The following is a 24,965-nucleotide window of genomic DNA, read 5'->3' on the forward strand; positions in this document are numbered from 1 at the left end:
ATGATATTGGGGAAGTTTTCTGTCAGCAGTTCTTCAATGATCTTCTCTGTGTTTTCTCCCCGTTCTGGAACTCCCATCACTCGAAAATTTTTTCTTTTGATTGTATCCCACATGATTCTCAGGGTCTCTTAATTTTTCTTTCCTCTTTTTTTATGATTTTTTCGTCAGAGTTGTATCCAAGTGTTTGTCTCCAATTTCGCTGACCCTGTCTTTCACCATTTCAATCCTGTTCCTAAGCCCTTCTGTGACACTGTCCATTTCTGAAATCTTGTTGTTTATCTTTTGGATTTCTAATCATTGTTTTTGTATGATTTATAGTTGTGAATTTATTTTGGCATTTTGTTCCTGCATTATTTTCCTGAATTCTTCCTTTTTTTGTCTGTATTTTCCATGAATTCGTCTATTTTTTCCTCATTTTTGTCTGATTTTTGCTTCAACTCTTGGATAGCTCTGAATATTAGAGATTTGAGTTCCTTATCAGGTAGTTCTAGTGCCTTTTCTTCTACTGGAAAGTCATCTGGTGTTTTATTTTGGACACCTACTGGAACCCTCCTGTCCTGTTTTTGTAAATGTTTTGATATTGTCTGCTGTCTTCAGGGCATTTGGTAGTTATTTTCTTCGTTTATTGATTTAGATTTGTTTGTTTCATCCTGATTTTGTTTTATTTGGCTATGTCTGAGCAGGTGGCCTGTGTGTTCTTTGTTGTTTGCTCGTCTGTGGGTATGATACTTTTCGCATCCTTCTCCAGTTGGCAGGGTCAGTCACTCAGGTATGGTACAGCAGGGCAGGTTTAGCTGAAGAGGAGTTGCTGGGATGGGTTGTTTGTGGCACGTACTAGGGTCAACAGGGTGGGCCGGGAATCTCTGCAGGGCAGGTTCCAGTAGGCCGTGTCCGTGCTACCTAGGGGTGTGATGTTCAGCATTCGGTGCAGGTAAGCAGGATAGAGGGGGGAGATTGTGATGTGTGGAGCTAAGATGGGTATGGGAAAGAGGAGAGAGAGGAGAGAGGAACAGGAGCCAAAAACATACAAACAAAGAGTGCTAAGGGAGTTTGCAGTTGGAGTGGAGAGATGAGAGACTGAGAAATGCAGAAAAACAAAAAGGAGAAGAAGAAGAAAAAAACAAATAAAAATTAGAAATAAAAAAGAAAAGCAAAGCCTCCAGGGATCCCACCGGTACGGCTGCAAGGTCTGGGGAAGTTGCTACCAGGCGGTGAAGTACAGCCTGGCTAGAAGGGGTAGAGGTGTCACTCAGTGCCAGGTATTCAGGAAACAGGAAGAGAAGGTAAGTTTAGAGAGATGAGAAACTGAGTAATGAAGAAAGACAAAAAGGGAAAAAGAGAGAAGAGAAAATAAAACAAACAAACAAGTGAAAAAACAAGAAAACCCCCAAAAAAAACAAGAAAAAGAAAGTGCCCTCAGGGATCCCTCTGCACGTCTACGCAAACTGAGGGGGTAGGTCCCAAGCCATGCAGTACTGCCCTGCTAGAACGGGCTCCCAATTCGAGAAAAGAAAAATAAAACAAACAATTCAAAACAAAAAAAGCCCTGGGATCCCACCAGCATGGCAGCATGGGCTGGGGAGCAGTTTCACATTCGAGCGGCATTTCACAGCCTTTCAGGAAGAAGCAAAGATGGCGTACGGAGCCAGGTATTTGAGAGAAAGGAGGGGGAAGTGTTGAGAGGAATGGAAGAAATCAAAAGAAGTGGAAAAAAGCAACACTAGCAGTCAACAAATGACGCTCAGGGAGCCAGCCAGTGCAGGTGGGTGGAATCCAGGTAGCACTGGGGTGAAGCTTGTGCTTCCTGGCTAAGAGACTGGCCGCAGGAAGCAGAGGAGGCCTTGTGGGGGTGAAGAAGGGCAGGGGGTGGGAAAGCGTATATCACTGGTTACCGGTTATTGTTTCTCCTCCTGGAAGCTCTGTGAAGCTGATTTCCTGTACCCCCTGTTCACTGATCTCCGATAGGAGTCCAAAATGATGGATCCATGCTGTGTTAGCTGACAGGGGACCTCTGCATGTATCTCTCCTCACTCTGTTCTCTGTCAGTTTCTTATTCCATTCGGTGCTTGGCTGAGTTCTCTATCTCTTCATTTGATGCTTAGGGTTTCGGGATTGCCGTTTTCTCTGTTTGGCTTGGTTTTACGGATCTTTGCTGTGGAGGGACAGTGTGGTACTTCTTTCTATAGCGCTGTATTGCTTGGACTAAATTTTAATTTTTAATGACAGTTTTTAAAAATAAAAAATAATCATAAACATTTAAAGGAAATCCCAGACATCATGTAGTTTGGTCTGTAAATATTTCAGTGTTATCTCATCAAAAAATACTTAAAAAAAAACGAACAAACCACATTACCATTATCACACCTAAGGAAAAATTAACAATAATTCCTTAATATCACCAAAGATGTAATATTCTAATCAGTCAGTTAGTTTTGCAGAAGCCCTACAGTTCCAAATGGATTCTTGAGAAAGTGGTGTTGGGGCTTGTTCATCTTGTTTTCTTTCACCTTTTTTTTTAATTGAGGTATAACTTATTGAGCTTTATTGAGGTATAGTGTATATACCATAAAATTCCTTGTTTTAAGTGTACAATTCAGAGGTTTTTAGTAAATTTACAAATTGTGCAACCATTACCACAATCCAATTTTAGAACATTTCTGTCACCCCAAAAAACCCCTTGTGCCCATTTGCATTCACTCCCCATTTCCACCCCCAGCCCTAATGACCACTAATCTACTCCCTGCTGAAACAGAGTTACCTTTGCTGGACATTTCCTATAATTGGACGTAAAACAACAACAACAGCTCTGGCAACATGGCAGTTGTTCATGATTTTGAGATTCATCCATATTGGAGCATGTATCAGTATGGCGTTTTTTTATTCCCGAATAGTATTCCATTGTATGGACATACTAATTTTGTTTAACTCTTCAGCAATTGAGGAACCCGTGGAGTGTTTCCAAGGAGCCCTGGTGGTGCAGGGTTAAGCGCTAGGCTGCTAACTGAAAAGTCAGCCGTTTGAACCCACCAGCAGCTCCATGGGAGAAAGATGTGGCAGTCTGCTTCCGTAAAGATTTACAGCCTTGGAAACCCTATGGGGCAGTTCTAACTCTGTTCTTTAGGGTCACTATGAGTCAGCATTGACTCAACGCAGTGGGTTATGGAGTAGCGTTTCCCTGTTTGGCCTATCTCCTTTTTTCCTTCAATTTTTTCAGTCAAATAGTTGACTAGGTTTTTGCAGAAATTAGAAGAGTTTTCTGGGAACTCTGACCAACCCAAGAAAAATGACCTAAAGTTTTACTAATAATTGAGGTCCTTCAACAAAATAGCTAGATCACTATACAGTGACAAACCCCAGCCACGGACACAGAGCATCCCTTAGGTTTTTAGTGCACTGCTCTTAACTATGAGCTGACTGCTGAGTAGACTTTCACTACCAGTTCTCGTGTCTTAGTCTTATCTTCACCCCGCTTCCACTGGCACATGTGCCACCAGTTCCTGAGCCTTTGGGTTTGTGCAGGCTTATATATAAATCAGGTGGTTTTATTCATTGCCAGTTTAGGATTTAGCTTCTTTGGGTGTGCTAAGTCGGTTATCATTCATTCATCTGCTCACCAGCTTCCAAAATGTTATTGATGTCTCTTTCCCTCTATTTTTTCTTTTGTTGGTTTATACTTTTAAAGCAACAACAAAGAATTTTACTGTCTATTTAATAGATAGTAAAATTAAATGCATGTGTGCAATCTACTATCTATAACTGGAAATCTCCCTATTAAATATTGATTTGCCATTTTCACTTATTTAAGGTTGATAAAAGATTCTATTTTGAATATTCTGGAGCTTATTCATTGTCCTCAGGGAATGCAGATCCCTACAAAGTTCTGTGGGGTAGATAGGCCGTCACCTACTCACTGGTCTTCTCTAACTTGGTCCCAAGTGTGAAGAGGGAGCCTGTGAACAGTCAGTAGCTGATCCCACACATGCACATGCTTCGTGAGTTGGTAGCTGGATTGGTATGTGCTCCTTATTTGATGAGTTCTTAGTCAATATGGCCATCATCAGAAATCTCACAAGCTTTAAAAGATCCAAGCTGGACTATCCACATCTCTTTCATTGCACCGTTTGTGCTCTCACTCTGACTTAAGCACTTCTGAGTCTTAACACCTTTTTTTTTCCCCCTCGTATAGGATCATGGATTTTCCTGGACACTTTGAACAGATCTTTCAACAACTGAACTACCAGAGACTTCATGGCCAGCTCTGTGATTGTGTCATCGTAGTAGGGAATAGACATTTTAAAGCCCACCGCTCCGTGCTGGCAGCATGCAGCACGCATTTCCGAGCCCTGTTCTCAGTGGCAGAGGGAGATCAGACCATGAACATGATCCAGCTGGATAGTGAGGTAGTGACAGCGGAGGCCTTTGCCGCACTGATTGACATGATGTATACCTCCACCCTTATGCTGGGCGAGAGCAATGTTATGGATGTCTTATTGGCAGCCTCTCACCTGCATCTGAACTCTGTTGTTAAGGCATGTAAACATTACTTAACGACAAGGACGCTGCCCATGTCTCCCCCCAGTGAGCGCGTTCAGGAGCAGAGTGCCCGCATGCAGCGCTCCTTTATGCTACAGCAGCTGGGACTAAGCATTGTGAGCTCAGCCCTCAATTCCAGCCAGAGCGGCGAGGAGCAGCCAGCACCTATGAGCTCATCGATGTGCAGTAATCTGGACCAGCGGACGCCCTTCCCCGTGAGACGCCTTCATAAGCGCAAGCAGTCTGCAGAAGAGCGAGCCAGACAGCGCCTCCGACCCCCCATGGATGAGTCTGCCATTTCAGACGTTACCCCAGAAAATGGACCGTCGGTGGTTCATTCTCGGGAGGAGTTCTTCTCACCAGATTCTCTGAAAATTGTGGATAACCCTAAGGCTGATGGCATGACCGACAGCCAGGAAGACAATACCATCATGTTTGACCAGTCTTTTGGTGCTCAGGAAGATGCCCAGGTGCCCAGCCAGTCCGACAACAGTGCCGGCAACATGGCACAGTTGTCCATGGCCTCTCGTGCAACTCAGGTTGAGACTAGTTTTGAGCAGGAAGCTGCAACTGAGAAAAGTGACTTCCAGTGTGAAAATCCTGAGGTTGGCCTTGGTGAGAAGGAGCACATGAGAGTGGTAGTGAAATCAGAGCCCCTGAGCTCTCCCGAGCCTCAGGATGAAGTGAGTGATGTGACCTCACAAGCAGAAGGCAGTGAGTCTGTGGAAGTGGAAGGAGTTGTGGTCAATGCTAAGATAGACCTCAGCCCTGAAAGCAGTGATCGGAGTTTTTCAGATCCCCAGTCTAGCACTGACAGGGTAGGTGACATCCATATATTGGAAGTCACAAATAACTTAGAACATAAGTCCACTTTTAGCATTTCAAGTTTTCTTAACAAGAGTAGAGCTGGTAACTTCAGCACAAACCAGAACAATGATGATAACATCCCAAACACCACTAGTGACTGCAGGCTGGAGGGTGATGCCTCTTATTTGTTGAGTCCAGAGGCTGGGCCTGCAGGCGGGCCTTCCTCAGCCGTTGGCTCTCATGTGGAGAACCCATTTAGTGAGCCTACAGACTCCCATTTTGTTAGGCCTATGCAGGAAGTGATGGGTCTGCCATGTGTGCAGACTTCAGGCTACCAAGGAGGAGAACAGTTTGGGATGGATTTTTCCAGGTCTGGTTTGGGACTCCACTCCTCCTTCTCCAGAGTAATGATGGGCTCCCCAAGAGGAGGAGCTGGTAACTTTCCATATTACCGCCGCATAGCTCCCAAAATGCCAGTTGTAACTTCCGTCAGGAGCTCACAGATCCCTGAAAACTCTGCCAGTTCCCAGCTAATGATGAATGGGGCCACGTCCTCATTTGAAAATGGCCGTGCTTCCCAGCCTGGCCCTCCACAGTTGACCAGGGCCTCTGCTGACGTCCTGTCAAAGTGCAAGAAGGCCTTATCAGAGCACAATGTCTTGGTTGTAGAGGGCGCTCGCAAGTATGCCTGCAAAATCTGCTGCAAGACTTTTCTGACCTTGACAGATTGCAAGAAGCACATCCGTGTTCACACAGGTGAAAAACCCTATGCCTGCTTAAAGTGTGGCAAGCGGTTTAGCCAGTCTAGCCACCTATATAAACATTCTAAGACTACCTGTCTCCGCTGGCAGAGCAGCAATCTTCCCAGCACTTTGCTCTAACCCCATCCTTTTGAGACAATCCTGATGCCAGTGGTAGGATTGAAACTAAAATCTCTATTGGTAGATGGTTAATGCCATAGGGTTTGAGCTTCAGGCTGCAGTGGCTCTTGCAAATTTTGACAGCTAATAAGTGAAGTCTAATAAATATAGCACCTGTGTGGCTACATTTCGAGTGAAGTACAGAACTTGGTAGAGGGATGCAATCCCTGAAACCAAGTTCTTCCTTAGGATTGAGTAATGCAGTCATAAAATAGTTTGTAATTGATGTTGTTAAAAGTGGCAGATTTAAAAATTAAAATTGAAGTGCAAAAAAATTTTTTTAGCAATTTTGTAAAACTGTGAGGCATTTAAATTTCCTATACCCTCTGATAGGAATATTATATACCTGTACAGTGATGCAAAATGCACTTATGTGTAAACAGTGGCAACGTCATGCATGTCTAAAAGGAAAGCCCTTGAGGACATGCCTGTCTGCCACAAATGCTTTAAATTGTATCAAGAGCTAGTCTAAGCCTCAGAAAGTACTGTATTTTTTATTTTTGTCTGATTTGCAGTCACAGACACTGCACTTTTATGGTGCTGACACTGGGTCCAGAGCGAGCATTCTCTTGGACTATAAGGTGTATATACTTTTGAATACATCACTGTTGGACAGATGTTTTAACAATTTTCCTGGTTTTAAAAACAAAGTTGTAAATGGAGTATGTACTCTTAGGGAGTGACAAGTAAGGTATTGTTCTGTATGTGCTGTTTTAGTAGTATTTTAACCAACCTGTATTACAGATGTTAAGTTCCATGTTTAGAAGTCAAAAAAGAGCTAGTGTTTTGTCTTTCTTCTGATGACGTGGAGTCATGTTTCGTGGGATCTTTATGGCACACTTATCCTTTGCTCTGGCCAGATGTTGGAGGCCAGTCCCATCTGACACATTTCAGCCAAGGGCCAGCCTGTTCTCTGCTTCTTCTCTTCACACTCCCATGCCCTGTATGGCATCTTTCCCAGACCAAGCTTACTGTTTTAGGTATAAACTAATCAAAAAATAGTGCCAGCCCCCCTTTGCCCTGGGTTTTATTACCGACATATACTATGATTTAAAAGTATAGATCCTAAACTTTGTAGTTGTAGTTTCCCCAGTCCAATACTGAATGTGTAAAATTATTTGAAATCTAAAGGTAGCAGTATTCATGAATATTTTTTAGGCTCTGTAAGAGGGTTAACAGCCCATGGCATAGAAGTCACCAGGTAGCATCCAAGACTGTTAGAGGTGGCACTGGATCATTGCCCAGGTCCTTTCTGGGCCCCACGGCCTCCCTTCCCCAGCCACATCTTCCTGTCGCCTGGGACTGTGCCATCAGGGCTGCTGGTGGCCCCTGTTTGGGGGTAAGCCTGGCTCATGTGCTTTCAGGGGAACAGCATAGATTAATGCATCTCAGTAGAACTCGTGAAGTCATAGTTTGACTCATGCATGAACATGAGTTCATTTTCTTTTTTCTTTATACAGCCTTTCTAGAGACACTAAACCATTGTGCATAATTCAAAGAAATCCTTCAGTTCTTCTGTTTAGAAAACTAAGCGTGTATGTGTAGCTTAAAACAAAAATTAGTGTGTGCTTTCTCCTCTTACTCTAGCATATGCAGTTACACGTGTCTGTGGATAAACCCACAATGCTCATAGTGGGACTTAGCATCCCCTAAGAACTGATTCCTAGGGAGGAAAGCCAAAAGGGAAGCCTCTGTGATTCTTCTCCTTTCAAGTACACACGGGCAAGAGGCCTGTGGAGGATATGGAATCACCTGTGAAACTCAGTTCTGTGTCGCTAATTGTTAGTAATCATGTTCTGACTTGATGTGAGGAGGCTACATCTAAAATGGTGGGGACCAGTGTTCTGTGAGGTGCTTCATCTTGGGAGACAGATGGGTCAACATGGAGAACAAGACAGGCCCTGCCTGGACCCAGGGAGAAGAACCTGTCACCTCGGGAAGAGCAGTGGGCAACCTTCCTTCCCTTCCATCCTGATGAGGTGTCAGAGCCTGCCCCTCACCTTAGCTTAAGCTTAAGTGGACTTTGCTTTGGGGGTCTCTCTCATAGAGCTGCTGGAGCCCTGCCTCTCCACTGCTAGATGGAACCTGGAATCTCTCATCTACCTCTTAGTTAGTTTCTACATGTGAGAAGCAAGCTTCCAGTTAGTGCCCTGGTACATGCTGTAGCACTTAAAACATAATTCAAAGGTTCACTGGAATACCAGTCCCAGGGTTCCCATGACCCATGGTTTGTACCTGAATTATAACTGGTATTGGATAACTGAATTTTGATTGGTTAGCCTTAATTATAGCCTGGCATAATCATGTAGAATCTTTTGTAGTGATCAAATCATAAAGTTCTATGAGGGCATCCATGTCAGTGGTGCTATGCTGGTCAGAATTTGAGATTTTGAAATAAAAATTTTGTCATATTCATGCCTCTGACTAAATATGTCTTTTTTTTTTTTTTGCTTAGGCTGTTAAGATTGAAACCCAAAAGGGAAATAGCATTTCCACCTCTGTTGGCCCCTCATTGAGCAGTACTTATTTCTCTAACCAAGCCTCCTAGAAAATACTCCAATGCTGTGAATTGATTAACAGTCATTGGTCATTTCATTCTCCTCAGTTTATTCCTCCTGCCTGCCTTGTACCCTTTCTGCCTTTGAGCTGTGCACATGTGTAAGGTTTTGTTCTCAGCACACCCAGTTTTCTTCTTAGAGTGCCGGCTTAATCTTGTGTTTTCTGCTGCTCTCTGTACCTGCCTCTCAGGTTTGAAAACTCCGTTTGCCAGTTTGACCTGGTTGTTGGGGAGAGCTGGAACCTGAAGTCTTGGGCATGGAGCAGGGCTTTGGCAGTGGCAGTGCTGGTGGACTGGCCTTGGGGAGGAGTAAGGGAGGTGGTGATTAGAAAAAGATTATCCATCTAGGAGTGGGGATGGAGGAAGAAGTGGACAAAGGGAACAAAGTGTGTAGATGCTGAAGGGAATTTTAAAATAAAAACTAAGAAACCCACATATCTTCAATTATTTTTTGACAAAAAGATAAAGAGTATCGTGACCTTAACTAGTTCTCGTTTCTTCTACTTAACTCTTTGCTGTGTGTGCTCTTTAATTTGTCTGCTGGTCTAGGTTATCAGATTCAAGTGCCAGGGTTGCAGCTGGGCTGAGATTGTCCCGTCTTGAGTGAGAGACAAATGAAGGGATTTGAGCAGAGAGGATGAGGGATAAGGTGGTTTGGACAGGTTCTAATAGTTTAAAATTCTAGGGGATGAGAACTGGGGTGGCAGGCAGTCACTTAATGCCCTGACTGAGAAAAGGTAAGCGGATACTCTTTGTTAGCTTCCCAGCTCCAGGCCAAGATAGTCTCTCAGAGAATTATTTAATAATAGCATTACATACTTTTGGCTCAGATGTTTCCAACTGCAAAAGTGGCAACCATATCCATCAGCACCAGTCTTCCCTCTACAGAATCAGTACAGATCAGACTTTTTTCCCTGGCTCCCGTCCTGTGGGTCCAAATCAAGCCTGGGCACATCTGATAATACTAGGGCACCGTTTGCTTCCTGGCCCTCTGTGTCTCCTGTCTGTTCACAGCTTGAGCTCACTGGGCATTGGTTCCCCTCTCAGGCCAGCCAGCAAGTTGTTAGCTGCCAACAAGGACATAGTGTTGCGGGTTCTGTGGGTGGCACTGCCAATGTGGGGCAGGATCACTGGAAAGGAAAAGAAGGAGGTAAGACAGGTGTTGCAAGAGCTTTCAAGTCTTTTTCATGGCTTGGGTTTACCAGTAAGAAGAATAAAGAGAACCTGCCTCAACATTCCTTGATTTGCCTTCTCTCCTGCTATCACTAAGCATGACCTGGGGCTGAGGGTTACAGTAACAAAGCAAAGGGATTCTAGACTACTGAAACCCAGACAGAAGTGTGACGAGAGATAATGTGTCATAAACATAAGAATGTGAGGGCTAGAAGGGGTCTTAGAGCCTATCTAGTCCCAGCCCTTCAGTTAATACATGGTGAAACTAGGTGCTGATTAAGCTTAAGAGTTTTAACACTGATCATCCACACTCTGTGCTCCTGAAAGCGATGCCACAGGGCCATGGTGTTTCTGATCTACAAAAATAACCACAAGATGAAATGCTGGACAGCACAGCTCCCTCTGGCTCACTGCAGAGCAAGTGAGGTCACCTGTCCCCAAAGAACAGCTTTTTGAAAGCAGTACCGGAGGCACTGAGCCGAACTCCTAGGCCTTGTGGGGGGTGAGGACAGCTTTCTCAGCCAGCTGTGGGCAACAGCCCTGATATCACAGCCAATGTTCCTTTCAGTCTGGGGTTGAGGGGTGGGGATGGTAGAGTCTCCAAGGCCTGAAATAATGGGAGCATTCATTGTGGGGAAGGCAGCTAAGGACCTTCTCTGAGTTCCCATTCCAGAATGTCAACAGCGGGGCTTCGAACTGGTTCTTCCTGGTTCAGTCATGGCCGAGGAAGTGAAACTAGAACAGACCCAAATTTTTAAAATTTGGTTGAACCGGAATGATAACGGGAAAAATTATGGATCGAAGCCCTACTAGAAACCTGATTTCCTTCTTAGAAAACAAGGACAGCGTACGTGTTGCATAGAACCAAGTATCTTGCCCGTTGGATTTTGAGCAGAGTTGGAAAACAGTGGTGCCCCACTCAAAGATGGTGGCCGATGCGCCACTTTGACTGTGTGTCATTCTCCACAGTCCTGCCAATAATCCAGTCTCATGCATCACCTCCTGAAAGGGCTCATTACGTCTCTTCCGAGTCTCCCATTTCAGGGCTTTGACCCATAATTTTTCCCATTCCGGTTATTGTTCTGGATCTCCCAAATTGTAATAATTCAGGTCTGTTCTGGTTATGCTTCACTGGCCATTACTGAACCAGTTCAAATCAGTTTGAAGCCCTGGTAAATGAAGCCCAGAAAACCTAAGTCCTTAGCACTCTTGCAGTTAAGTATTAGTCTGGAGACGGAAACCACACCAGAAAGAATTTAAGAATTGTGAACTAGGTATACAGTTGTTAACTATGTAACTGAAGAGGTCAAAAACACTAAAGCAGTGGTTCTTAAAAGTGTGGTCCCAGGACCAGCAGCATCAGTGTCATCCAGTAATGTGCTAGAAATGTACATTCTCAGGTTCCACCTCAAGACCTACTGAGTTAGAAACTTGGGCTGGTGCCTAGCAACCTGTGTTTTATCAGTCTCCAGGTGACTGATGCACACAGAAGTTTGAGAACCACTGCGCTAAAGTATCACAGAGGTAGCAACTGACTGCAAGAAGCATCCCCTAGGGCTAGGAGAACAAAGGCATAAGTGTTTTGGACAAGTTCTAAAAGTCAAAATGCTAGGGGATGAGAATTAAATTATTAAAACCTAGTCAGCTGAAGGGTTCCTTTTGGGCTGACACTCAGACCTCTGTGGCAGAGGCATTGACTGGTTGTTGCTAGTGCCTGTGAGGGGCACCATGAGGCTGGTTAAGCAAGTGTTGGGAAAATGCAAATTGAATTTACCAGCCACTACAGGCAGGAACTGCTCCTGCTAGGTTAAGAAACGTTGCTGCGGTGCCACTCCCAGACACAGACAATCAACCGGAAGGCAGGAAGGAACAAGTCTTGGTTCCTCTAGCCTGCCAATCTGCCTCCAGTGCCCCACACTGACAGCCAAGCAGGGCCAGCGGCCCAGCAGAGTCCCAGCCCCAGCATCACACAGCAGAATATGGAAGGGTGGGTCTGAAGCCAAGAGAAAACAACTTAATAATGCACAAGTTATAAATGTTGGTATTGTAATTACACTTGTAATTTCTCACTTTTAAACTGATAATAGCAATTCATAGTAACCGATTTTACCCATGACTGTGTATTGACACCCAGTCAGCCCACTTGCTTTTTAAACAAATCCACTCACCCCCAAATTCAGCTTCTTTAGGGACAAAGACTTAGTTGAACATGCTTGGGAGGCACCTCTCCTATGTTATATACCAATGTCATTAAGGGCATAAACGTTTATGGTGTTTGAGTGTGGCCCTTTATGTTAGTACTGCTTATGATGGCTTCACACCCAGCATCTCCAGACCACCGCTAAATACTGTGGTCCTAGGGAGCAGAAGATGACTTTTATTTGAAAAGTGCAGTTCTTACCACAGTTCTTCAGGGTCAGGAGAGGGTGGTTTGTAGGCAGTGGTTCTGGAGTGGTCACATCTAGTCCAGCAGCTGCAATATGACCACTGGCCAAGGCCTGGTACAAGTCGTCCTGGTTTACCACATCTCCCCTGGGAATGACAGGCTGCTTTTAGGGCAGAACAACCCACAGAATGTGAATTTTTCCACTGAAAGATACTAAATTTTAAAGCAATAAGTGTCAGTATTTCTCTAGGACACATTTTTGTTTGAGTTCTTTATATAACATTTAGCCTTTACATAAGCTGGGTGACTGTAAGTGTCCCTTCTTGGCTCTGGGCCTGTCTCACAGGGGCTTAAGCCAACCCAGTGGTACCTGGACTGAGTGAGGCAGGCTGAGGACAGAACAATAGCCTTTCCTAAATAGGCTGTAGTCTTTGTTTTTTTCCTATTTGCAGAAGCCTGAATTTGAGAAAACACTCATATTTTCCTTCTGCACATTTTCCTTAAAACAAGGCATCAATTATATACACTGGAAAGAATCCAGTATCAAAAAGGTATGTGAGAGAGTATATAGTAAGATGGTGGTGTAAGCAGCAAAAACACACACATAAAAAAACAAGTAGAGACTTGTGGACTCAACAGTGTCAGAACTCTGGAAACTAGTAAAAGAGTTCTAATTAAGCAAATGCTGAATCAAGAAAAAGGCAACATACATTGTCATAGGGCAACATGTGTAGTAACTGTTAAATGAGAAACTATTCTGTTCGGTAAGCCTTCATCTTAAGTGAGAGTAACAGCACAATTGGAAGAGCGTAGTCAATGTCACTGAACTGTGCATGTAGAAATTTTTGAAATGGTGTATCTTTGGCTATGTGTATTTTCACCAAAAAAAAGTTGAGAAGTTAGAGGGTTGACATGTTGTGGGGTTGTTAACAAATGTCATAAAACAGTATGTGTACTACTGTTTCATGAGAAACTATTTGTTCTGTAAGCTTTCACCTGAAGTACAATTAAAAAAAAAAAAAAAAGAGGCAACATGAATGGTAGGAAAGCTTTGGTTTTCTACCTGCCTGCATCCCAACCCATCCCCAGCTTGGCATAGTCATCTTAAAGCAGTATCAGACCACACTCACAGGGAGGGAGCCTGGTCTGGCTCTTGATGGAACAGAGCAGACTGTATTAAAAAAATCATTGTGTCTGTCTGTTCTAACCTGTCTGGGGACTGCCTGAAGGACTGAAGTAGGGCACCTGTCTCAGTTTGGCCTGTCTTGGAGCTCATGCAGGGCTGAGAAGCAGTGGGCAGCAACCTAGGGCTGTGACTATAGCTGTCTGGGGCTAAAGAGTGCCATTAAGGGATATGGTAGGCCCCTAAATGCTGGAAGGAGAGGCCAGGGAGAGAATTTCTTTTGGAAGTCAAAGCTTTCAAAAGCACCATGTCTCCTTCCTACCCCTGGTAACCACTAATAAACCTTAGTCTCTATTTAAACAAACAAACAGACAAACTACCGTGTATATGGGAGAATTAAGAAATGAAAAAGCCACTCACATGCCCAGGACAAAACACATGCTCAGAAACTATCTGACAGGACCCTACGATTTCACTTCGGGCTGATCCATAGTCTCAGTGCAAGCCTGGCTCAGTGCTGAAGGAGGACCCTGGCACAGAAGGTTTTTTTTGTTTGTTTTGATACCTCCCCTGGTGTTCAAGGAAATCTCTGTCAACACACTAGCTAAACATAAGCTAAGAAACAGTCTTCAGTGTCCACACATGTATGAGAAGGCAGTTTTTGCAGAAATAGTGAGGGAAGGTCACTAAACAAATGGATGACTACAGCCTTCAACAATTTAGAACACAAAACAAAAAACAGCACACCCTGGGGAAGGGGAAGAATCTGATTTCCAGAATTACCACATTATAATATTCAGACGTCTCGGTTTCAACAAAAAATCACAAGGCATACAAAGAAACAGCAAAGCCCATTTGAAAGAACAAAATTAAGTGACAGAAGCTGTCCCCATGGAAGCCCGGATAATAGACTTAATAGACAAAGACTTTAAAACAACAGTATTAAATAGTCTCAAAGAGTTAAAAGAAAACACAGATGAAGAACTAAAGGAAAACGATACAGGAACAAAAGAATAAAGAAACAGACATTTTAAAAAGAAACCTAACAAATACTGGAACAGGAAAGTACAGTAACTAAGAAGAAAAATTCATTGGAGTGTTCATCAGCAGATCTGAGCAGGTAGAAAGAATCAGCAAACTTAAAGATAGGAAAACTGAAATTATGGAGTCTGGGGAGCAAAAAGAAAAATGAAAAAAAAAAATGAACAGAGTCCTAACGGACTTGTGGGATACCATCAAGTGAACAAATTTCTGCATTGTAGGAGTCCCAGAAGGAGAAGAGAGAGAGAAAGGGGCAGAAAGATTATTTGAAGAAATAGTGGCCAAAAACTTTCCAAATGTGATGAAAGACACGAATTTACACATCCAGGCAACTCAATAAACTCCAAGCAGGATAAACCCAAAGAGAGTGACTCCAAGACACATTATAATCCAACTCTTGAAAACCAAAAATAAAGACAGAATCTTTAAAGCAGCAAGAGAAAAGCAAATCGTCACATAAAAGGGACCCTCAATAAGATTAAATGCTAATCTCCCCACAGTAACCATGGAGGCCAGAGGGCAGTGGTATGACATATTTCAAGTGCTGAAAGAAAAGAACTGTCACCAAGAATTCTATATCTGGCAAAACTGTCCTTCAAAAAATGAGAGTGAAGTTAAGACACTGCCAGATAAACAAAAGCTGAGAGTTCATTACTGAGATCTTCCCTACAAGAAATGCTAAGGAGAGTCTTTCAGGTTGAAAAGAAAGGACACTAGATAGTAACTCAAACCTGCAGAAAGGGGACAAAAATCCTACAAAACTCCAGTAAAGGTAATTTCATGGGTAAATATTAAGGTAAGTTTTACAGTATTTTTTTGTGTGGCCTTTACAGGCAGTCCTTGGATTATGAACGAGTTCTGTTCCTAAATCTGTCTTTAAGTTGAATTTGTATGTAAGTTGGAACAGTTAGGTACGGTTTGTATCTAATGTTAGTTAGTCAAATGTTTGTCTTAGTATATAGTGTACCTTTCAATATATAAAAAACATTAAACACTTCCAGATACACTAAAACATCTTTAACATAATACAGTAATAATGTGTTGATGTGCATCACAAAGTAGTGCCCGTTTGTTATTATGAATCATTGTAAGTACCTCCAATTTTTATTATAATAGGCTTTACAGGGGTTGGTTTGTAACTACAGGTTGTACATAAGTCAGATGTTCGTAACCCAGGGACTGCCTATACCGTATTTGTGTTGGGTGGGTGATTGGCTCATGGAGACCAGCAAGCTCAGCCTGAGATTCATCAACAACCCACAGGGAAGAAAAACTGCAGATCACAGCAGCAGGACAGCCCTTCTCAGGGACGTCAGACAACCCTAGGTACCTGCTGATGTTGACAAACACAGCTGTTTTTTTCATCTTCTGGAAGAAGTCCTTGTTGCAGAGCTCCTTGGTTGCAGGTGTTAAGGAGCAGGCTACCACAATAAAATCAGACTCGGCGGCCAGCTGGGGGGCAGACACTGGGAAAGGGCAGGGTTTCATTAGACATTGATCCTCAGGTTAGGGACAGTGAGATGGTGGGATACCAGACCCTCTCCTCCTCCCCACATAATGGAAACTCCCAAGATGTTTCCTGAAGGCCTCATCTCCACTTGGACAACTCTGATGACTGTACAAACTCTACAGCCATTCATGGAATCTTGGTGCATCAGATTGTTCCGCCAGCCCCTTGGTCTATCAGATGGGGAAACTGAGGCCAGAGAGGGGCAGGAGCTTATTCAAGATCACAAAGTGGGATTTGGGCCACTCTGGCTTTCATCACCTTCAGGGCTGGGTGTGTGTCATGGATTGAATTGTGTCCCCCAAAAGTATGTGTCAACTTGGCTAGGCCATCATTCCCACCATTGTGTGGTTGTCCTCCATTTTGTGATTTTCCTATGTGTTATAAATCATAATCTCTGCCTGTGTTTAAAGAGGATTGGGGTGGGATGTAACACCCTTGCTCAGGTCACATCCCTGTTCCAATGTAAAGAGAGTTTCCCTGGGGTGTGACCTATACCACCTTTCATCTTACAAGAGTTGGGGACCTCATACCACCAAAAAAACAGCACTGTGAGCAGAGCACATCCTTTGGACCCAGGGTTCCGGCGCAGAAGCTCCCAGTCCAGGGAAGACTGATGACAAGGACCTTCCTCCAGAGCCGACAGAGAGAGAAAGCATTCCCCTGGAGCTGACACCCTGAATTTGGACTTCTAGCCTACTAGACTGTGAGAAAATAAATTTCTCTTTGTTAAAGCCATCCGCTTGTGGTATTTCTGTTGCAGCAGCACTAGATGACTAAGACAGTGTGTCAGCAGGGTAAGGGATAGCTGAAATCCTGCCCTCTGCTTGCCAAGCTGTGTACCCTACTGGGGGGCTGTATCCACCAGGACAAAGGGGCATCTTTTTCTAATTCATACAAAGGCTGGGGATAACACTCACCACTTTATTAGGAAACTGAGTTAAAGTCCCCAGTTCTTCCTTCCATCCATCACCATCTCTGCTACTCTGCCCACACATGGCAATGGTGACAAAGGACTCTGAAAGTCAGAGACCTAGAGTGTTCTACTGCACAGAAAGAATTCACTGTGTAACCTGGGGTAAGTCCCTGCCCTCCCTGAGTGGGCCTCTGTGTCCAGGGCAGGTAGATTAGATGCCTAAGGGATGCAGCAGGCCTTGGACACACCTGAGCTCCGACACTGCCTGCAAATGGTGCCATTAAAGAAGACAGGGAGAACCTTCCAAGAGAGCACAGAGAGGGCCCCTGTGGAAATCAAGGTTTTACTTTACCAAACTTTGCCTGGAATTCCTCTGCTTCCTGAGGCCTGGGCTGCCGTCCTGTGTAGAGAAATCTCTGGACGCCAAATGGTTTCAGACGCCGAGCAACAGCCTGGCCTGGACACAAGGAGTGAGAGTTCATGGTTTCTCCCCCACACCCTCAGGGAGCAGGGGCAGCACCCAGCAGCTCCAGGGACAGGGTTCCCCTCAGGGTCGAGTCAGTATAGTCCTGACGTTAGATGGTCCTGTCTTACGTGGATGGAGCTGGGGGCTGCCTCAGCCAGCCACACCATGCCCTCAGGGGCCACATGGTAGCCATTCAGAGATCTGGAGGCAGGATCACAGCTCCTCTGTGGCTTCAACTGGCTTATGCTGTCCCCACGTGGTCCTGGCCACCTTGAGGACCATTTATTAACCTTCTCTGAGAACTGGACCTGGCATTCCAGAAGAGGCCTGGCAAAGCAGTCCCTCCCTCCTCCTGGACTCTCTGCTTCTGTTAATGCAGCCCGAGAGCTCATCTGACTTCTTAGTGGCATTGTCACACTGCCAACTTGCCCAAAACCTGCAGGACCTTTGCACAGGTGCTGCTGCTGAGCCAGGCCTCCCCTGGCCAAGGTTTGGGCAGGTATATTTTCAGATTTAGAATGTTCACCAAAGCTGCTAGATTCCAACCAGCTCTCTAGTGTGAGAGGCAGGGCCGCTGGCTGGCCAGACAGGTTACTCACACTCTGTACCCCTCACCCATCCTGCATTCAGGCAGGTTGCCAGAAAGCCACTGACAGCTGCCTGGGTGAGCTCAAGCCCTTCCATCAGGCTTCTCCAATAGGGGCCACTGGAAGAAAAATAGCTCTGCTTCATCTGCAGGACCAAAGCAAACTCTGCCCATTAGGCCTGCTTGTCCCTGAGTTAAAGCTCCATGGATCAAATGCCTTCTGGAATCCAGGCCTGGTGGGGGGTGGTGAGGACTCTCCTCAGTATATTACTCCTAAAGGCCTCAATATTTGTAGTTTTTATGCAGCTGTAATCATTCAGAATTGTGGCTCTTAAACAATTTCCTTTTATCACCTAGTGGGTTCTTAAGGAAATCCTGATTTTTTTTTTGACCTGTGTTTTATGAAGCTGAGTCTTCTCCTTAGAGATTTCCCTGCTGCATGCAAAGTGCCCTGATAATACACAGCTAAGGAAACACTTCACAAAAGATTTTCAGCATCTAGACACGTGGTACCAGGGGTTTGAATCAAGCCATGAGAGCCAGTGGTGGGCGACTCACCTATGCGGCCCAGCCCGATGATGCCCACGGTGCTCTGGGTGAGGCCGTAGCCACACATCCACAGGGGCTTCCACGAGGTCCAGCCGCCACTGCAGGGAGTGAGGGGGTAGTGAGAGGCCCCAGCCTCCGGCAAAGACAAGAGCATACTGCCAACTCACAGACCCAGCACGCCTGGTGTACTGAGAGTGGGGATGAGGTATACCCACAGCTACTCAACACTGAAAAAGCACAAGGAATGACTCCTCCTTTAAAGCCAGAATTCGAGGGCTGGAAGGGTCCCTGGAGGCTCCCATCCCATTTTGCAGATGGGGAAACTGAGATCAGAAAGGGTGACTTGCCCGAGGCCATACGGCCAGGGTAGAGTGGGTTATGGCAGGTTGCAAACTTGGGATTTGGGATTCCAGAACCAGTGATCTCAGGCAGAGAGTAAAGCCACAAGGTCCAGCCCCTGTGGCCCTGGGGGACAGGAGAACAGAGCCTATCTTGAGTTACCTTCAATAAAGGTGACAGAGGGGTCAGCAGGACATTCAGCACTGTCTCTAATCAGCCTCATGCTGCTCCTGCCACATCCGGACCCTGAAGCCCATGCCCCTCACGTGTGCATGCCTCCCAGCCTTTGCTCAAGCTGTTCCCTGCTCCTGGAATGCCTTCTCTAGCACTTAATATACAGACCTAAATCTCTTACCCGAAACCCTTGGGCCAGATTTCAGAATTTTTCAAATTTTAGGAAGGCAGCATGGTACATATGCTGTATTTTACATTACACCCTCTGCAGAGTCTGGGCAGCACCTTGTATCAAGCACATTAGTATTTCTGCAGCAAAACATGTGGCTGTTCACACTGAATGGAATAAATACGGACCATAAACAGCCTCATGTAGTTCCAGTCAGGTTTTGCTACCAAAAGATTTACAGAACAACTTTCAGAGCTTTTTGGATTTCAGTATCATGGATGAGGGGTGGTAGGTCTGTACCTCTCAGCACTCAAGAGGATGCCCAACTGCTACTTCTTCCACGAAGCCTTCCCTGATCCACACCTCCTCCCAACCAGACAGAATTTATCCATCCCTCCTTTATCCTCTTCTCTCATGTCCTGTTTATTTTAGTTCTGCCTTGTGCTTTAGTATTTTGGCTGAGTCTGTCCTCCCCACCTCACCACCACCACACACACACACATATGCTAGATGGTATGTGCTCAGGGACTGAGTAGCTCAAGAAACGGCTACTGAGCAGAGCCGACTTTCCCACCAGGCGTTCACTCACTTCTTCACCTCTGCGATAGCCTCCGGCAGCCTGCGGCAAGTGGTGAGCAACAGGGAGACTGCGAGTTCGGCAGTGGCATCTGTCAGGACATCTGGGGTATAGCCCACGCGGATCCCACTACAAATCAAACATCTGGTAACACCAACCTAGAGCACCTTCACCACTTTCTACCTTTCCATTATGGAAAGGTATTTACACAGTGCTACTTTGCTCCCTCTTTGCTCTGCCTGCCAGGAACCTCAGAGCTATAAATGAGCACTCAGGAATGTTCACCCCTTATTCCTATCTCGATTATCTCCCCCTTTGGGAAGGATATGAAGATGCACGATCAGGGTTTAAGGATAAGTAACTATTTAAACCTTTCTGAATTTCCTCATCTGTATAGGGAAACAATAATACTTACTTTTTCTACTAAGGCGTTGTAGGGATCAGAAAAGATACTGAATGTGAAAGGGTGATAAACTGGACAGATGTTACACACTAATTCTGACCTCTTGAGTTTTGTTTTAACTGACCTGTGCCCCTGTGAGCATATTTTATCATCGGCCACCTCACATTCTCGCTGAATGGCTGAGGGGTATGAAGTGAAAATAAACAAATACTCAGCTCTCCCTCCCCCGTCTCTGGCAGCCACCCCTCTCTCCAGGCCCCTCCAAAGCCCAAGCTGCATTTACCGCTTCTTGATTTCATCCAAAGCCAAGTGGTCAACGCCCACGGACAGTGTGCTGATGACTTTGAGATTGGCTCCTGTTGTGCAGAAAAAGCACCCTCTGTATCTTTCCCCGTGGAATTTAAAGCCCTCCTCTATTGCTTGGACACCAGCTTATTATTATTTTCTTAGAATAAGAGTCAAGGCTGGTGTCTTTGCTCCTCGTTTAAAACTCAGAATAATCCCTTTGTCAGGTATGGGCGCTGTGGCTCAGAGACGTTAAGGGACCTGCCCTGGTCACAGGATACCATATGGCCCCTGCCCTTACCCACTAGATGGTCTGTCCAGTGAGGCCTCAGGTCTCCTTGGGCCACAACCTCTGTGGGGCCTCCCCCGGACCTCTCACAGAGCACTGAGAAGGCGGGTGGGGCCTAACTCTGTGACACCCTCTCCTCCAGCAGGCAGACAGAAAGCTCCCAGGCCCAGTTTGGGGCACAGGTGCCAGGCTTGGCTCAGCCCTGACTCACAAGGGACCCTCCCCATGCAGCAGCCTTTAATTCTGAACCTTTCCGCAAACTGTCATGATGACAAATCTCAAGGAGTGACATTACCCTGTCTGCTTTGTGACATTACCCTGGTGCCTGCTGGTGCTTGGCACTTAGCTGGGCCCTCCGTCATTGCTACATGTCACAAAGCAAGGCCGTGGCAGGCCTGGCTGAGGGCCTTGGGTGCTCTGCCCCACACCCGCTGCCTCCACACCATGGTCTTTGGCCTCACAAGGCCTCCCCTCAGGGATCCACAGCCAGAGGAGAGGGGCACTGTGTGTGCCAGGTGGGGATGCAAACAACTGCCCCCTCGGGCCTAGTAGCTCTGCAAGTGACCTCAGAACCCAGAGAGGTCCCTGCAGGCCTGCTCAGGGAGCCAGTAGAGGCAGGCTGATGTGCCCCACAGGGCCAAGACGCCCTCTGACCCCACCCCGGACCTGCCCAGTGCACATGCCTGCTGCATCCAGGAGCCTCTTGTCCACGCGGTCAGAGAGAAGGCAAAGCAGGCCTTGAGCCCCAGCCACGCCTCGCTCTAGCTCCTTGTCAGGGATGGGCTCATCCGAATCCCATTGCTCCACCTCACAGCTGAAGGCAAAAGAAAGGCCACTCAGGAGAAGCAGGGGAGCCCCACAGATGCCCCCAGGCTCCTAGATTCCCCACAGCCACAACCCCTGCCTCCCCTCTCAGAGCTGAGGACACTGCCTTCTGCTGGCTCTGGGCTTGGCTGAGGCGAGTCGGGGGCCAAGTGCAGATGGGGGCCTCAGAACTGTCCTGAGGGGGCCAGTGAAGGGACAGGGCAGAGACAGCTCACAAGGTCTGAGGCGGCCCCAAGAGCAGAGCCTAAATTGAAAGGGGAAAACTGAAAGAGACAGCTCTTAGCTCCACATAAGGAAGAGCTTTCTAACACTAACAAGAGGGCTCCGGATAGTGAGCTACCTGGCACACACTTCCAAGCAGGTGGTCAATTGTTGGGAAGGCCAGGGAGGGGAGAGAGTACCTGCATCAGATGAGGTTTGGATTCTGTAATGGATTGAATTGTGTCCCCCAAAAAAGATATGTTGAAGTCCTAAGCTCTGACACCTGTGAACATGACCTTGTTTGGAAATAGGGTCTTTGAGGATATTATCAGTTAACATGAGGTCATACTGGAGTACAGTAGGTCCTAATATAATCTGAGTGGTGTCCTCATGAAAGAGAAGAGACACAGAGAGGCAGACAGAGGGAAGATGCCATGTGAAGATGGAGCTATGCTGCAGCTGCAAGCCAGCGAACACCTGGAGCTATTAGAAGCTGGAAGAGACAAGAGGATTCTCCCCCAGATCCTGCGGGGACAACATGACCCTGTCAATCCCCTGAATTTGGACTCCTAGACTCCCGATCTGTGAGACATTAAATTTCTGTTATTATAAGCCACCCAATCTGTGGTACTTTGTTACGGCAGCCCCAAGAAATTTAACACAGAGTCCCTGACCAACTGCACCTCTTCTTGTCCCATGAATCCATAAAATGGGAAACTCTCATACTTGGACAATATCATCAAGACAACGCAACATAAAGGAGGTTTAGGGCATGCTTCCACGGCAGCTCCTGGGAACTGTATACGCTTCCCGTGCCACCCAGCCTCTCAGCCCTTGCCATTTAATTCAGTCCAGCCAACATGTATTCAACACCTATGTGTGTGAGACACAGGGCAGCTGCTGGAAACGCCACAACATCGTGATGCAGCTTTTGCCTCAAAGACAGAGCCCCAGGCACAGGCCACTTTCCATCCACCTCTACGTGAACATGGTACACAGTGCTATAGCAGTGTGAGATAGTGCTATTGTTGTTGTTTCTGCCTTTCCCCTCACTCCCCAACCCCTTAGTAATTAGCAGGTCCTCAGCAAGTTCTGTTGTGTTGAATGAAATAAAAAATAAATCTCATTCCCCCCAGCTGATTTCTGAGACTGGGTCCCACCTTCTCCCTGCTTGACACTGGCAGTGCAAATCTGGTATAATGAAGCGTCAGACTGCAGTCAGGCAGAGCTGAGTTCAAACCCCAGGTGTGCCACTTAGCAGCTGTGTGATTTGGGGCAAGGTACTTAACCTTTCCCAGTCTGTTTTCTCATCTGTGAAATGGGAATCATAATACTGACTTGACAGTGTTGCAAGGTTAAATTAGTTTATGTATATGAAGCACCTGGCAAGGCTGGCACACGGAAAGGTAAGGAAAGGTACAATTTTAAGAGTCACCCAAGGCCACTGCCAACCGTCCGAAGGGACTAGGCCCGTGACTGCCACTGACCCTCTCGCCTGCCTGTGATCAGGCGACCTCGGAGGGTAATGATTAACAGCCTGAATCCTGCGTCATGGACGGTCTCCCCTGTCCCCAGGGCGATGACCGGGAAGGGTTCCAGTGTTCCACAACCCCCCGCCCCCCGGCGACACCGCACGGGGCCTGGAAAGAGCTAGGGCCGCACAAATCTTTCTCAAGAACTCCAAGCCCGTCCCGACAGAGCACAAGCTGGAAAGTCCAGCCAAGGCCCAAGCGCCAGGGCCCCGGCTCTCTCTGGCCCCTGGGACAGCCTTGCCTTCCCCCTCTAAAATAACTGGGGCCTCTGGCGGCCGCCTCCCTGCCCCAGTCCAAAGGCGCGCCTGGAGATCGCTGAGTCACCCTGTGTGCAGGGGGGCCTGGGATCTGGGGGAGAGCACCCGCCAGCGTCGCCCGGGGCAGACAGATGTGCCCTGGGCTCTGCAGCCCCTTCTCCAGATCCCACCCTACCCCGTGCGCCCCGCCGGGCACTCAGCGCGCGGAGCGGCGCGAAGGCGCCGGCTTTTCTTACTCTGCCGCCTGTGCGAGCGCGGCCCTGCCTTCCGGGGGTATCCTGCGGGTGATGAACACCTTCATGAGTCGCGCTGGCCTCATGCAACCAACAGCGGCTGGACATTGACCCAGACGTGGGCGGACGCAAGCGGGACGGGAAGTAGGGGCGGGGCCACGGGAGGGGTGGGGCCTCGGCTGGAGTCGGCCAAGCTGGTGTGTGAACCGGTGTGTTGGCTGGACTCCCGTCGGCCTCGCCTCGAGTCGGGGTGTGCTGGATTGTAGATGTTGGTGATTGTGCACACTCGGGAGTCAGGACGGGGGAATCTGAACCTGGGAATGACCTCTATAGCACTTTGCGCAATTCCCCATATGAAGCTGACGATTGTGAGGAGTAGTTTAATGGGTCGCGGGCCACCCAGAGTTGCAGGAAGCCTGCTGACTGGCTGCGAGAAGGTCGAATGAGCATGGAACCAAGGCCAAGGCACTGGATGGGGCCGTGTGGGGTCTGGGTTTGCAGTCAGATGGACTGGGGCTGAATCCCGGCTCTGCCATTTACAGGCTATGAGATCACCTCGTCTTCCTAAGCCTCAGTTTCTTTAGCCACAAAATGGAGGGAAGAACACTTTCCTTTGAGGGTTATTGTTATGATTAAACAAGACAATGTTTGCACAGACCCTGGGCCATGTTTGGTGTTCATCGCGCACTGAGAAAGCTGTGGAGAAGAGAGGTTAGGCGCTCATGCTCTGGATCCGGACGGCTTGGGCTTAAATCCCAGCTCTGCTGTTAATAACAGGTTATTCAACGTCTGTGTGGCTCAGTTTTCTCATCTGTAAAATGGGGATAATAATAGTACCTGTCTCATGGGGCTGTTGAAAGGATGAAATGAATCAACTTATGTATGTACAACAGCTTTGAACGCATGGGTACTTGACAACTGTTAACACATAGAAGGACACCCTGTGCCCCAAGGCCAGCAGTTGGTCACTGGGCAGTCACTGAAGCCAGACTAATGAAGTGGAAGGGGGCTAGGCTGTAGCTCAACTCTGTTGGCTTCATCTCTGCCCCAGGCCTGTTCAGTTACTTGCTCCCAGGCCTGCCTGGTGGTCCCTCCCTACCCTCTTCTGCCCTGGTTT

General features: G+C 46.7%; 2 protein-coding genes across 4 annotated transcripts in view; one reads left to right on the top strand and one right to left on the bottom strand.

Annotated features, from left to right (window-relative positions):
- ZBTB5 (zinc finger and BTB domain containing 5) overlaps nucleotides 1–8,752 on the top strand; it is a 39,062-nt gene extending 30,310 nt beyond the window's left edge. For both annotated transcript variants that reach the window (XM_004372252.2, XM_023727501.1), the window contains exon 2: nucleotides 4,187–8,752. In XM_004372252.2, coding sequence (XP_004372309.1) covers nucleotides 4,191–6,221 — 2,031 coding nt within the window. In that variant the 5' untranslated portion in view covers nucleotides 4,187–4,190 and the 3' untranslated portion in view covers nucleotides 6,222–8,752. The remainder of the gene's footprint in view (nucleotides 1–4,186) is intronic.
- On the bottom strand, nucleotides 5,834–23,945 carry GRHPR (glyoxylate and hydroxypyruvate reductase). Of its 2 annotated transcripts, XR_002823284.1 has the most exons (10): nucleotides 23,852–23,945; nucleotides 21,484–21,614; nucleotides 20,510–20,582; nucleotides 19,836–19,952; nucleotides 18,574–18,662; nucleotides 17,316–17,420; nucleotides 15,871–16,006; nucleotides 12,392–12,522; nucleotides 9,637–9,947; nucleotides 5,834–5,960 (listed from the first exon to the last, which is right to left on the bottom strand). XR_002823284.1 is itself a non-coding variant. In XM_004372253.3 (9 exons), the coding sequence occupies exons 1-9, from the start codon at nucleotides 23,932–23,934 to the stop codon at nucleotides 9,826–9,828; spliced, it is 987 nt and encodes a 328-aa protein (XP_004372310.1). In that variant the 5' UTR covers nucleotides 23,935–23,945; the 3' UTR covers nucleotides 9,598–9,825. The 2 variants fall into 2 exon arrangements, 1 of the variants encoding a protein (XP_004372310.1); XM_004372253.3 differs by lacking the exon at nucleotides 5,834–5,960 and having other exon boundaries at nucleotides 9,598–9,947.
- Between the last annotated feature and the right edge of the window lie 1,020 nt (nucleotides 23,946–24,965).

Source organism: Trichechus manatus, unplaced genomic scaffold (genome assembly GCF_000243295.1).
Source record: "Trichechus manatus latirostris isolate Lorelei unplaced genomic scaffold, TriManLat1.0 scaffold00016, whole genome shotgun sequence".
NCBI lineage: Eukaryota > Metazoa > Chordata > Mammalia > Sirenia > Trichechidae > Trichechus > Trichechus manatus.

What these genes read in the sequence shown, in the direction of transcription:
- GRHPR (XM_004372253.3), bottom strand. Translation starts at nt 23,934, where the DNA reads ATGAGGCCAGCGCGACTCATGAAGGTGTTCATCACCCGCAGGATACCC. An exon ending in CATCGGGCTGGGCCGCATAG is followed by an intron (nt 17,421 to 18,573) that starts GTGAGTCGCCCA and finishes CCTTGTGTCCAG; the next exon opens with GCCAGGCTGTTGCTCGGCGT. An exon ending in GGAATTCCAGGCAAAGTTTG is followed by an intron (nt 16,007 to 17,315) that starts GTAAAGTAAAAC and finishes GCCCTTTCCCAG; the next exon opens with TGTCTGCCCCCCAGCTGGCC.